Source organism: Neltuma alba, unplaced genomic scaffold, assembly GCF_004799145.2.
Source record: "Neltuma alba isolate B1F8T4 unplaced genomic scaffold, ASM479914v2 tig00011208_pilon, whole genome shotgun sequence".
In the NCBI taxonomy this organism is placed as follows: Eukaryota; Viridiplantae; Streptophyta; class Magnoliopsida; order Fabales; family Fabaceae; genus Neltuma; species Neltuma alba.
This window is the reverse complement of record NW_021635932.1, coordinates 63,683-77,135: the sequence shown is the minus strand read 5'-3', so window position 1 is coordinate 77,135 and position 13,453 is coordinate 63,683. Positions and strand designations below refer to the sequence as shown.

General features: G+C 36.4%; 2 protein-coding genes and 1 pseudogene across 3 annotated transcripts; all 3 read right to left on the bottom strand.

Annotated features, from left to right (window-relative positions):
• Positions 1 to 226: 226 nt before the first annotated feature.
• Positions 227 to 3,232, bottom strand: LOC114762311 (G-type lectin S-receptor-like serine/threonine-protein kinase At4g27290; annotated as a pseudogene).
• A 2,360-nt stretch (positions 3,233 to 5,592) lies between these two features.
• Positions 5,593 to 8,856, bottom strand: LOC114762303 (G-type lectin S-receptor-like serine/threonine-protein kinase At4g27290). Of its 2 annotated transcripts, XM_028951772.1 has the most exons (8): positions 8,845 to 8,856; positions 7,413 to 8,696; positions 7,195 to 7,317; positions 6,884 to 7,041; positions 6,574 to 6,784; positions 6,240 to 6,480; positions 6,007 to 6,157; positions 5,593 to 5,929 (listed from the first exon to the last, which is right to left on the bottom strand). In XM_028951772.1, exons 2-8 carry the CDS (start codon positions 8,692 to 8,694, stop codon positions 5,624 to 5,626), a joined length of 2,472 nt encoding a protein of 823 aa, XP_028807605.1. In that variant the 5' UTR covers positions 8,695 to 8,696; positions 8,845 to 8,856; the 3' UTR covers positions 5,593 to 5,623. The 2 variants fall into 2 exon arrangements, with proteins under 2 accessions (XP_028807605.1, XP_028807606.1); XM_028951773.1 differs by lacking the exon at positions 6,007 to 6,157 and having other exon boundaries at positions 5,844 to 5,929.
• Positions 8,857 to 10,221: 1,365 nt separating this feature from the next.
• LOC114762305 (calcium-binding protein KRP1-like) lies at positions 10,222 to 10,845 on the bottom strand. Its single transcript, XM_028951775.1, has one exon. It carries the CDS (start codon positions 10,718 to 10,720, stop codon positions 10,364 to 10,366), a length of 357 nt encoding a protein of 118 aa, XP_028807608.1. The 5' UTR covers positions 10,721 to 10,845; the 3' UTR covers positions 10,222 to 10,363.
• Between the last annotated feature and the right edge of the window lie 2,608 nt (positions 10,846 to 13,453).

Sequence of the window (13,453 nt, the reverse complement as noted above, 5' to 3'; positions counted from 1 at the left end):
TCCAGAGCTGAAATTTAAACCTGTTCGTCATTTCATACATAAACACTTGCGGCAACTGATATTAGTCAATCAAAAACAATGCAAGAACACTACATACAGCAGCACAAAGTTGCTTGCAAAATTTTAAGAGAGTTTAATTGATAATCATCTGCGCCATCTGGTTTTTGTATAAAGTATAAAATTCACCTGCAAGATAGAAACTGAGTAGAAAAAGAAGTCCTTTAAATTATCTGGCCTCTAACTCAGTAAGGGATGTTTCATTGATTGAAGAAGTCACAATAGTTGAACTTTCTCCCATAATTGAAGTCTTGTTTAAAAGGAATTCAGGTTCTTTAGGTTGAGGCAAGGTGACTTCACTACTCAACATCACAACCACAGAAGCCATATCTGGCCTATCTCCAGGATGATGTTGTACACAAAGAAGGCCAATATGGATGCATCGCAATACTTCTGATGCAATACAAAATTCCCTCAAATTTGCATCAATCAACTTTAGTGGGATGCCATCTTTCCACAACCACCATGCCTGCAACAACTCAAAATCTTTAAATTTCTAGTTTATTCAAGTTAAACATGAGGTTAGGTTATTAATTACTCACATGTCCAATGAGATTAAGACTCTGGTTTGGGTGGGAGAGCCCTCTATTTTTCATTCCACTCACTATTTCCAATAGTAATATTCCAAAACTAAATACGTCAGATTTGGTAGAGAATAAACCATCAATAGCATATTCGGGTGCCATATAACCACTGAAAGAAATCACAAATTTGTGGTCATCAAGTTTAATAAAAGTAGGAATATCAAAAGTGATCACAGTATAAAGGAATACTCACTATGTTCCAATCACTCTATTTGTTCTCTTCAACTTGATCTCCTCCAAAGATTCTTGCTAAGCCAAAATCCGATATTTTTGGATTCAATTCATTGTCTAATAATATTACTAGCTTTAATATCCCAATGAATAATCTTCAATCTGGAATCTTGATGAAGATACATAGGCCCACGAGCAATTCCCATATAATATGAAAGCGCTTGGACCAATCTAATAGTTTACTTTGAGTATAGAACCTGTAAAGTTAATTTGACAGTCAACTTTATGTGAGGCACATATAATGAAACCATAAATATGATAACAAATGCTTTTACAGTGACACAAACCAAAATTAATGAATCTAAGCTCTTATTGGGCATGTATTCATATATGCATTTTCTCTCTCCTCCTTGGATATAACAACCAAGAACCTTAACGAGATTTCGGTGTTGAAGTTTGGCACACAATAAAACTTCATTCTGAAATTCTTTAATTCCTTGATTAGAACTCTGTGAAAGTCGCTTGACAGCAATCTCTTGCCCATTAGGCAAGATACCCTGAAAATTTACATTGTTTGGATGATTGTCAAACTAGCTAGGATATCATTTTTCAGAACAATACTGCATGCTTTCTTGCAATTAACTAACTTGTTTTTTTTCTTCTCTTTTTTTCCTGAATTGTTATTATATTTTTGGTTGCATGTTTACCTTGTACACAGGTCCAAAACCACCTTGGCCAAGCTTGTTGTCAATGGAGAAGTTATTAGTAACACTAACTATTACAGCAAAGTCAAAGAAGGAAGCTCTATGTCTCCTTCAGGGCCATCAACATGATTTCCTGCTAACAAATGTTTTCTCCTTTTTTGGCTCCACAAAATAAGATAAGGGGAGAAAAAAGTAAAGGCAACGGAGTGAGAGTGTTTACCTTTAAACTTGGTTCTGCTGTTGTAAATATAGAAGGAAGCAAAAGAAAACACCCACAGCCATTAAAATAGTACTTGTCATAACAATCACCATGATCTTGTTTCTGTCTACATCTTCCTGTTCAGCTTCAGAACGAAATGAACTTGCAATTAGTATAGACAAAAAATGAGGTTCCCTGAAATAGTTCAAATTATTATTGATAAAAGGTTATACCTGTTTCTGGAGCAGCAAGGCGAATATAAATAACTTGATCAGGATCCGAAATACGTTTCATGTCAATTAATCTCCAAACCAGATGGCACACCCCCACTACCTCCTCCGCTGATATCGGAATTAGCATAAGCTGTACAAGAACAATTTTCCCAGCATTTGGCTTTGCACTCTTCAAGTGTCATACTTGCGTTAACCCAAGAATGTGTTGTTCTGGCAATTTCAACCCACTAAATTTGAGAAATTGTCTCTTTTTTTAACCTTACAACTCCATGATTCACTACGAATACATCCTTGGGTCCAATCCATTACTTCCCAATTTCTTGGTGATTTTGGCTTGAACCCTTTCAAGCACTGACAGACTGGCGTCTCATCAATGATGCAATTTCCGTATGGACCACAACGATTATATCTATCACAGCTATCCATTGGCAGATAAACGAAAGTGCTCCAACTTTTTTCATTTTCAATCCATATAGGTCTCAACTGAATATGTCGTCTGGTTCAAGACCCGCCTTAAAATCAGTGAATCATTTCTAGGAGCATATGTGAAATACACCTCATCCTTGTTAGAGACAAACTTCAAATCATCAATCCAATTTTCTTCTTCGTTCTAGGGGCACCACTAATCCAAGACCATTCCAAGGGCCAATTCTAAAAACTCTTTTTGACCCCACCAATAAACTATTTCAGGATAATTGTGAACTACAAGCTCTGCTGTGAAATCTCCAAGTGAGGGGTCATCCCAACTCTTCCATGCAGTGAAACGTCGATTAAGACCAGTTTTCCACATCCCAACCTAACTTCATTCCTGGTAAAAGAGTATCAGAAGGATAGTCAAAGCTTTGCCACAAGTAGTTTTGGGCACTCTGGTCTTTCTCATTTCTTATTACTAAGTTCCTGAGTCTAAAAGCTGTACCATTGGACTCAAGGCCTTTCTTGTTGAATTTGCCAACCAAATAATATTTCATTTTGGCTAAGAAGCACAAGGTTTCCCTGTGTGTTTAAGCTCAACATTCCTGAATTGTCTCTGATTGGTTTTTCTCGATTGGCTACCCAAACAATAGTTCTACGACGGATTCTTTTGAACCAAATTCCAACATAACGGTTTGTGGAACTACCTGGACTGAAGAAACCCAATTCAAAGATTCCGTCTTTAGACGTCAAAGTGGTTGTTCCATCATCAGGAAGTGGCTGAGAACGTGTAATGATGTCAGTTGCAGAGACCAATACAGAGATTGATAGAAGCATATTGGCAAGAACAAGCATAGAAGGAAGGATGGCCATTGCTTTAATGAATGTGATGGCAAATTAAACAAATATATTCACATGATGCAGAAGCAATAAGAACTAACAATGACAGACGAAGCACGTTGGTTGCCCCGACCCCATGTGTCTCACGCAAGAATCTCTTAAATGTCATAGTAAGAAATGGTCTTTTCTTAGGATAATTTCAGGACCATCACATATGCTTCCAGTTCGGGACCACCTCAGCTGAACAAACCCAGTTAAAAGCAAAGCTTCCATCTTTATAAACCTAGCTTACTTTCGGTGCCAATTGCATTAGAGAGAGAGAGGGAAATATCATGGATAGAACTGAGAGTGTTTCACATATGGCCATTGCTTTAATATTGGACTACAAACCTGCATCCCTATTAATTAATTTGACGCAGTTATGTGGGCAGAAGCTTGACTTAGTATGATCCCATACCCTGTACTATACATTTTAAGGTTCTTCATTTGTAAATTGTGTGAGCGACATGTGATGAACTGAAGTGCTTCATGCAATATTAATTGGTTTAAATCTACATATTTTGATCATTATCTCTATGAGAGGATTGTCATATTATCTAGGTATCTACCTTTTTAAGTTCTTCCTTGTTGTGACGTGTTTGACAGAAATGAACATTAATGCATTATGGCAAGGCCTTCATTCTGACAATTATCGTCGATTCGTTATCATCATCATCTACATCATTTTGTCTGATTCTCCTTACGCAAGAAAATGGGCTTCATAGAGCTAAAAGGAACTAGTAAAGTTTGTTTCCTGAAGTTCATAACCATGTGGCCTTTAATTAACCATTCCTCTTCTTCACATTTTGTTCTTAATTTCAACGTAAGACCAATAATTTGGGCGCCAACGGCACAAGATCAGAAGCAGAGATTCCTCAAGGCCGTCGACAGTGATGACTTACTTTATGGTAAAGGTTGACGTGTCCCAACTCACCCCCCCCCCCCAAAAGTTAAATATGGCTTCAATCCAGCTTTATTCTTTCGGAAAGCATCACTTAATATTTACCACTTCAAGCAATAAATCTCAATCTTAGGATTTGTTATATAAGTTCAAAGTCTTTTAACATGCTGACTAAGGATTGGCACCCCACCATTTAATTTGTATTTTCGCCAAGCGAAAACGAACACTTGCAACCGGCACAGCATTTTTCCCCCCTCTCCTTGTTAAACCATATTGAGCCAGGTTTGAGTATTATGAAACTTAAATAGGGACAGCTCTCCCAATTTAATTTCCTTCTAAAATTTTCGAGGTATCGTTCGGGACAACGAAGGAAAAAAATGGATTATCACTTTCATAGGCTTCATAGGGCATAAATTATCTTCTTGTTAGTAAACTTGCTGCTAGTAGACATGGTTGTGTAGTCGGAATCCCAGGCCACCCAATTCTAATTGGTTCGGAACGGGCCTTCTTTATATTTACATATGAATAAGCATTTGCTTGAGTAAATTATGTACTTCTAGTTTTTAACTTATCAACTAATTTTGTCCAGCCACCTTGTCTAATCGAGAAAGCTCTCAAATTTCATACCATATGAATTACTTTTCTGTGGGGATAGAACCTAAATGGATGAATAATCAGACAAACATAATTAACACATTTCCCCCTTCTTTAGTCGTCTTCCAACTAACATTCTTTTCTGCAGTATGGTTGACAAACCAATCACAATTAACTAAAATAATTTGGTAAAGACCACATACCGAATCCTGTAATGCAAGAGATGATAAATTATAGAATATGTTTAATTTTTCTTTTATATTCCTGCATCTCAATAATTGAACAAATATCAAAATGAGGACAACAATTGCCTCCTCCGCACTGCAATTTAAATCCCACCTGACTAAGAGCTACGCAGATTGGCTTACTCTTAAATATTGTGAAAGCAGAAGATAACCCAAGAGACCTAATGTTTTTATATCTTTGGAGGTGTTGTGTTTGGGGTGGGGTGGGGGTGGGGACCAACCTCCTTCCAACTAATTTTCCTCCCCCATGTGGATAGTCGAAAAAAATAGTAATAACTAATAGCTGATGGAACTTGGAAGAAAAAGGATCAAATTTTGGGAAAGCAGGATAAAAGGCTTCAAATACAGCAAGAACATTTCTACATGCCAAAACAAAAAAATTCAGACTCCTGGCCAAGAACACTTTCCTCATTTTGTCATGTAAAAGGAAAAACAAAATGTCATGCACAGGTCACATTTCTTTTGTTCAGGTGTGGAAAGATCACTGGAATAGCACATAGCAGCATAAAAATGGTAAGCAAGCAACAAGCTAAGTTGAAATCAAACATCCGATTTAAGAGAGTTCTAGTCTATAATCAGTATCATCAAAATATAAGTAACTGGTCCGTTTTCAGTAAGAAGAAAAAGGAAAGTTAAAATCTTTCTCTATCTGGCCTCCGGCAGGGAAATAGATAATTCGTTGGTGGAACAAGTGATAAGATCGCCAGATGAGGAAGTTGCTTTGACTGAGATTTTCTTCATTAGGAAACCTGGCTCCTTTGGCCAAGGTAAAGCAATCTCACTGCTCAACATCAATACAATTGATGCCATGTCTGGTCTATCATCAGGATGGTGTTGCACACAAAGAAGACCAATATTGATGCAGCGCAATGCTTCTGACTTAACAACAGAATCCCGCAAGCTTATATCAATCAATTCCAGTGGAATTTCTTCCTTCCACAACCTCCATGCCTGCGAAATTCAGAACATCCGTCAAATGCCAGTTCATCTTAAAGGTAAAAAATAAAGTTAGACTATTTGCAACTCACATGCCCGATAAGATTAATATTCTCGTTTGGCAAAGACAGCCTTCTGTTTTTTATTCCGCTTACTATCTCCAATACTAATATGCCAAAGCTAAATACATCGGATTTGACGGAAAATAGCCCATCAAAGGCATATTCAGGTGCCATATAACCACTAAAAAGAGTCACAAATGAGTTAATTACATCTTTAATAATGTGTAGATATGCAAGCCAACATAAAATTAAAAGACACTCACTATGTGCCAGCCACTCTCCTTGTATTTCCTTCGACTTGATCTCCTCCAAATATTCTTGCCATGCCGAAATCAGAAATTTTTGGAGTTAACTCATTGTCCAATAATACATTACTTGCTTTGAGATCCCTGTGGATAATTCTTAATCTAGAATCCTGATGAAGATAAAGAATCCCCCGAGCTATTCCACATATAATGTTATAGCGCTTGGGCCAATCTAGCAATTCACTTTGAGCAGTAGAACCTGAGTTTCAAAGTTATAAAACTCATTGTTATCCAAGATGAAGTTAGGGAAATAGACAAATATGCGGACTAAGAGTTTGGCAAGGACACTAACGAAAAATGAATGAATCTAAGCTCTTATTGGGCATGTATTCATATATGAGCATCTTCTCTTCCCCTTGAATGCAACAACCAAGAACTTTAACAAGATTTCGATGCTGAAGTTTTGCACACAAAACAACTTCGTTCTTAAATTCTTTCAATCCTTGTCCGGATCTTTGTGAAAGCCGCTTGACAGCAATCTCTTGTCCATTTGCCAGTATACCCTAGGAGTTTATATTTTTAATATATCATCAATCGTGATAAACAAGAAGCATAGCACGAAATGTTTTTGCTTTTGTTTAACATGAATATTGCATGTCTACCTTATATACAGGTCCAAAACCACCTTCTCCAAGCTTATTGTCAGTTGAGAAGTCATTAGTAGCACTGGCTACTACAGACAGGTCATAGAAAGGAAGTTCCATGTCGTCTTCTGCGCCTTCATCATTATCTTCTGTTGGCAAAGTTTTCTGTGTTTCCACTGGAGTAAACTTGATAAAATTAGGAGCATAAATAAGAAATTTGTTAAATCTTTTGAGCAAATAGTCATATGCTAATTAATCATGTCCGGTTCAAACTTACCTTCATTATGAAAAGGAAAGGAGAAGGCATTTGCACTAAAAAAAATGCTTACCTTCAGACTTTCTGTGGTTCTTACAAATGAAAAATAAAGTGAAAAACATCACAAGAGCCAAGAAAATGGCAACTGGTATCACAATCACCCTTATCTTCTTTCCATCTGCATCTTCACGGTCAGCTTCACAAATGATTGAACTAATAGTCAGTACACAGAAAAAAGAGGTAGTTATGCTGTCAAAAGATAACGATCATATGATCTACAAAAGGGTATACCTGTTTCAGGAACAGCAGACCGAATATATAGATCTTGCCCAGCACCTGAAACCTGTCTTATATCATTTAGATCACCAAACCAGATGATGCAACCGCTACCCCCTCTGCTGATATCTGAGTTACCATAAGCAGTACAGGAACAATTTTCCAAGCATTTGGCTTTGCACTCCTCAAGTGTCATAGTTCCATCAACCCAAGAATTTGTGGTATCTGGCAATTTAATCCCACCGAATTTAAGGAAATTATCTCTGTTTTTTACCTTGCAGATCCATGGTTCACTGTGGATACATCCTTGAGTCCAATCCATTGCATCCCAGTTCCGGGATGATTTTGGCTTGAATCCTTTCAAGCATTGGCATACTGGTGACTCACCCATGACGCAATTTCCAAATGGACCACAAAGATTATACTGATCACAATCATCTCTTGGCACAGAAGAAAAAGGCCTCCAACTTTTAGCTTCTTCAATCCATGTGAGACGCTGACGAACATATATTGTTTGATTCATAACAATTCTTGAAATTACTGACTCATGCCTTAGATTGTACATGTAATATACCTCATCCTTGGTGGATACAAATCTGAAATCGAAAACCATATTGTTCCTCAGCTCAGGAGCCCCACTAAAGCGAAGACCATTCCAAGGACCACTCCGGTAATACTTTGTTTGGCCCTTCCATATAATTCCCTCAGGGTTATTATGATTTACGAGCTCCCATATGAAGTCTCCTGGAGATGGGTCATCTGAGCTCTTCCATGCTATTATTCGTCGATTAAGACCAGTTCTCAAGTCCCATCCAAACTTCATTCCTGGCAAAAAGGTGTCAGAAGGATAGTCAAAGCTCTGCCACAAATAGTTCTGAGGATTCTGGTCTTCCTCATCTCTTAGTACCAGGTTTCCGGAGCCTAAAAGTTGTACAATTGGACTTGAGGCCTTTGTTCTTGAATTTGCCAACCAAACAACAGTATGATTCTGGCTGAGAATGGCAAGATGTCCCTCTATGTTTATGCTCAGCATGCTAGAGTTGTCTTTGATTGGTTTGTCACGGTTGGCAACCCAGACAACAGTTCTAACTGGGATCTTCTTGTACCAAATTCCAAGATAACGATTTCTCGAGCTACCTGGGCTAAAGAAACCTAGTTCAAAGCTTCCATCTCTGGAAACCAAGGTCCTACCATAAGGAAGCGACTGAAACTGGGCAAGAGTGTCAGTTGCATATGAAAATCGGGTACAGAATATAAAGAGATTTGTAAGAGCAAGCACATAATGAAGAATGGCCATTGCTCAAATGAAATGGTTTCACAAGTTAAAGATATATATCCTTGAAGTTGCCGCAGTAACAAGGGAACCAGAAGCATACAGATTAAGCAATCAACTCTTCCAAACCACAAAAGTCAAGTGACGGAGAAACGTTTGTTTGCATGCATTGACTTCATTATCTGCGTCAAGGATGGCTCTGCTAATTCAGGGATGGCACAAGATAGTTGGAATTCATCGTTCAAAATGTAAATATGAACTATCCTCGTTATTGTCATCTATAATAAAATAGGTTCGACTTCCTATTTCTACAGAACTAAATTAAAAAAATCATATGATTAATGAAAATCCAGGAATTTTTTCTGACACTCAATTGAATCGTCTGCCATCACGTGGTTCTCTGCTTCCCTATGCAGAAGAAAACTAAGTTTTCAACCATAAATGAAAGATAATTTTGTTCCTTAAGATATAATTGTATGAAATTGACCCATTTCTACCACAAACCTAAATTATATTTCAACTGAAGCCAGATCATATATGAAGGGAAAATTTTTCAGCAGTAAATAGTCATGCTGCAAGTCAAAAGATTTCACGGGAAGTGTCTGTTTCCTACTACAACCCCTAGAGTAATTTTAAGGGTAAAAATTTTAGTCCACAAACAGAGGGGCAACAAGGTAGAGATCCGCATGCCACTAAGTTTTCCTTTGATCTTTTGTTCAATCTGACTGAGCTTTTCTTGGCGAATCATTGTGAACCAAAATTGCAGTCGAAGTAGTCAGGATTAGATCCTGGCCAGTTCACTCAGGACTTCCTCTAACCACAATTTAGACCACTCTATAAGTTTTAAAATAATAATAATAACAATAATCTGAGTTCTCGTTGAAGGATTCCCTCTGACCATAATTTCGACCACTTTATAAGGTCAGGTCTCAATCTGAATGTTCAGGCCTTCTTTCTGACATTCGACAATATGATTATCATTATATGTCACCAACTAGTTCTCTGCTTTGCCCTATGCAAAGGAAACTAACTCTTCAATGATAAAGAAAAGTGATAACTTTATTATTTAAGACATAATATTATGACGTTGAGACATATGTACTAGACACTTCAATTTTATTCCAATTGAAACTAGATCATATGTGAACAGAAAAATTTTGAGAAGCGAATTAGTCATGCTCTAAGTCAGTAGTTTTCCCAGGAAATGCCTGTTTCCTACGCCTTTTCTTAGGACTGATATTTAGAGTAAAATTCTTAGTCCAGAAACAGGAGGGTTACCCGATAGATACATATCTCAATCGTAATTTTTCCTTTGCTGTTCCTTTCAACCTCATTGAGTTTTTCTTTGCCATTAATTTCTGAACCAGTTGCAGTTGGGATATTCAAGACTGAATATTTACCAGATCAGATTAAAAGGGTTCGAGCCTTAAGGCTTAAACCAGAAGCACAACTCAATCATCAAACTAAAATTCGGAATTGATCGAATAAAGAAAATTCACAAAGAATTTAGAACCCCAAATTTACACTTGAAGGTTGACCAACACAACAGTATTAGGCCCAAAAGAATAATTCAATTGATCTGATGATATACATAACAGTGTCATTCGAGTTACTTTCCTTTCGTTTTCGTCACAACTATATGAAAAATCTGCCAAACATGACAAATTCATAACTCAACATAAAAAGAAAAAAATCAGAAGAAATCCTTAAGTTCTTGTTGAAGGACTTCCTCTAACCACAATTTAGAACCCTCCATAAGCTCAGGGCTCAACCTGAACATCAGGACGCAAAATTCCAGCTGACTCAGAGCGCCATCACCATCAAAATCGCCTTCCTGTAACATAGAATGAAGATCCTCATCGCTCAAACCATGTAGCCCCAGCAAAGCGGAATTCCTCTTAAGGCTCTCGAAAGTGATCACCCCTTTATCAGCATCCTTCAACAGATTAAACCCATTGCAAAGCTCGTCAATTAAGCCATCCCCACCAAGCTTTCCGGCCATGATAGGCAGAGAATCTTGGAAATGAGTCTGAGGGTTTTGTGAAGCCATTGAAGAAGAATCAAAGAGAAGAGAGATTAAGTCAAATAGAATACTCAGAGAAATAAGCGATGATAGAACTGAAGGAGGAGATGCATATAAAGAGGAAGAAGGAGGGGGATTGGGTTTTCCAAGAAGGAGGGGAGACAAAGAAGACAGCTAAGCTACAGGTCACGAAGAAGGAAGGTCGGTCGCGCCATGGACTTCGCGGAAGGTCGCCCAAGGGTAAAATGGTCCAATCAAGGAAATGAGAGGCTTACTTTGTCTTTGTTTATAAGGAAGTTTCTAGTAGTACAAACTTTTACAGGTTTCCTTCTTCACGTTTCTCACAGTGGGGACCGCTATGGACTCATTCAGTGTTGACTGATTCTCATGCGTGTTTTCCTCTGTGCCAATGGCGAACCTAAAAAGGGTTTTGGATTTCATTCACCAACCAAAATTCAGAACCGGATTTGATTGCTAATGATGTTTCTGGATTTAATTCCCTTCTAATTCGTTATCATTAAGGTTCAGGGAGGTGAGCTGGTTGCCAAGAGGCATTTTTTAGGCCCCACAAAGAAAATTATCGAGAAGGACCACTGACATTTTGAAATCATGAAATCTGGGTTAAGGTTTTGGTGGGGAATAACAATTTTGGAGCTTAAATTGTCCCCCCCCCCCCCACTTTTTTTTTTTAATTTCACTTCACAAAAGAAAGTGAGTACATGATCAATTAGGCTTCCAGAATGACAGTATTCAATACTTTCATATTTTAGGAAACTAAATATGAAAACTAAAATTAAATGAGTCTAACCGACGTCCAGTTTTTTTTTTTTTTTGGAATCTTTTTATCAATAATTGATTAATTCAGATGGAGCTTTGCAATCATGATCCCTCTCTTCATAAGTCTTTATTATTAACAAGGGAAAATTCAAACTTAGCTTGTCTGTTTTGTTATATAATTGGTACCTTAAATATTATACCTATTTACATTAGAAAGTGGATTTTATATTTTCAGATGATATTGTATAGTTATATTATAAAGTCGAGGTAGCATTCCTTGACCCCAAACAAGCATAATTTCTACTTTTCCTAAAGTGCTTTGGTCTCCATAACAAATTCTTCCACGTCTTAAAGGATATGGTTGAGGAAATTTCATTGCGTATGCGTTGTGGAGAGGAAGAATTTGCACAAAGAACATCACTTTCAACGCAGTAGCTATAGATGAACCTTGACTTCTCATGCAATGCATCCATCCATCTACCCCAGACTAATCCATCAGTTCCAATGGCATTCATTCTTCATCAACATTTGAACCCTGAACATAGTGGTCCAATTGTCAATGTCCCAGCATGGAGACTATAAATTCTGCTAACTAATGAAATGCATAATTCTCACTATTTAAATCATTTGATATGTTATTACCCAAAAAAAAAAAAAGTCATAGGCCTGCTTTGACTTTGGTAACCTTAAAATTACTTTAGTTGTTAACATATATACAGCTCAAAGAAATGTCTACAAATTATGTGCCCATAAGATTCTCATAACATCACTTACAAGTACTTTAACCAAATCGTTACCCATTGAATTAATTGATAATGTCCTTAACTCTTTACGTATTATTAAAAAGTTACAACAAGAATATTATCCATATAAACACAAACACATACTACCTTCGATCTTAATTATAAGAGTCAATTGACTAATTTGAGAAGATTAAGAAAGTAAGTTGAATTAATTATTTGGCTTAAATAGGTGTTGTCTTTCCTAAAATATCCTTGCTAATTAAATTTATTGACTCGAATTATCATTATTAGAAGGATTATTTTGGAAAAAAAATATATAAATATGAGAGACAAAGTAAATTTGGATCTTATATTTAGGACTAAAATAAAAGTTAAACAGAGTCTTATATTAAAGACCGGAGGTAGCACTTTTTTTTTGGGTCAAAATCACATATGCATACTCTACACATGCTCCTTGTTTTTCTTTTTTCTTTTTTTGTGAAATTGTAAGGAAATTCTTTTTTATAGAGACAGAATTCCTCACAATAATTTGCTTGTGCACAGAACCAAAATCCTTCACCCGTTACTTCTTAAATTCATTGAGATTCTTTATATTTAAAAGATAACCACACACCCCGCACATGAAATAGTACATACTAAATACTATGCAATAACAATAACAAGCTTATCTCATTCAGCATTCTTCTCAATCTTTCTCTGTCTTTTTTTTAAAAATGACTACTAATGTTTTTAAATTTAGATTTTTTTTAAATTTTAGATTAAATTCAAATTATAGTTTCCAACATAAAACAAATTAGATTGAGACGAAAGTAAGAAGTTTAAAAAATAAATTTTACTAGGTTATATTTTAAGTAGCAGTGAATATAGCTTCTAAAGTATTTTGCTCATATTTAACCTTTTTTTTTTGGGACCTGGTACGTCATATTTAACTTGAAGAATAGTTATGTATGTCTTTACAATAAAAGCAGAAAAATATGCGGATTAGATATTCCTGGAGAAAAATAAGACTGATTTAATTTTTTTATAGCTTTCATTAAAATCCGTATTAACAAAAACACATCAAAATTTCCAAATTGCATGTCTCTCCGCATTCTTTGAGGCTAATGAAAGGGACCCAGACATTTCTGCCAACTTTTTACCATATGAATACAAAAATCCTATATGAATGTATAACCCCAAAAAAAAAAAACACTAATTATCCTTGTCACTGAAATAATCCAATTTTAAAAATCATCTTGTA

Excerpts from the sequence above, each read along its gene's own strand:
- LOC114762303 (XM_028951772.1), bottom strand. The coding sequence starts at position 8,694 with ATGGCCATTCTTCATTATGTGCTTGCTCTTACAAATCTCTTTATATTC. Across the intron at positions 6,481-6,573 it reads CTTAGATTCATTCATTTTTC|GTTCTACTGCTCAAAGTGAA; the intron begins GTTAGTGTCCTT and ends TTTGAAACTCAG. Across the intron at positions 6,158-6,239 it reads AGGAGAGTGGCTGGCACATA|TGGTTATATGGCACCTGAAT; the intron begins GTGAGTGTCTTT and ends GACTCTTTTTAG.
- LOC114762305 (XM_028951775.1), bottom strand. The coding sequence starts at position 10,720 with ATGGCTTCACAAAACCCTCAGACTCATTTCCAAGATTCTCTGCCTATC.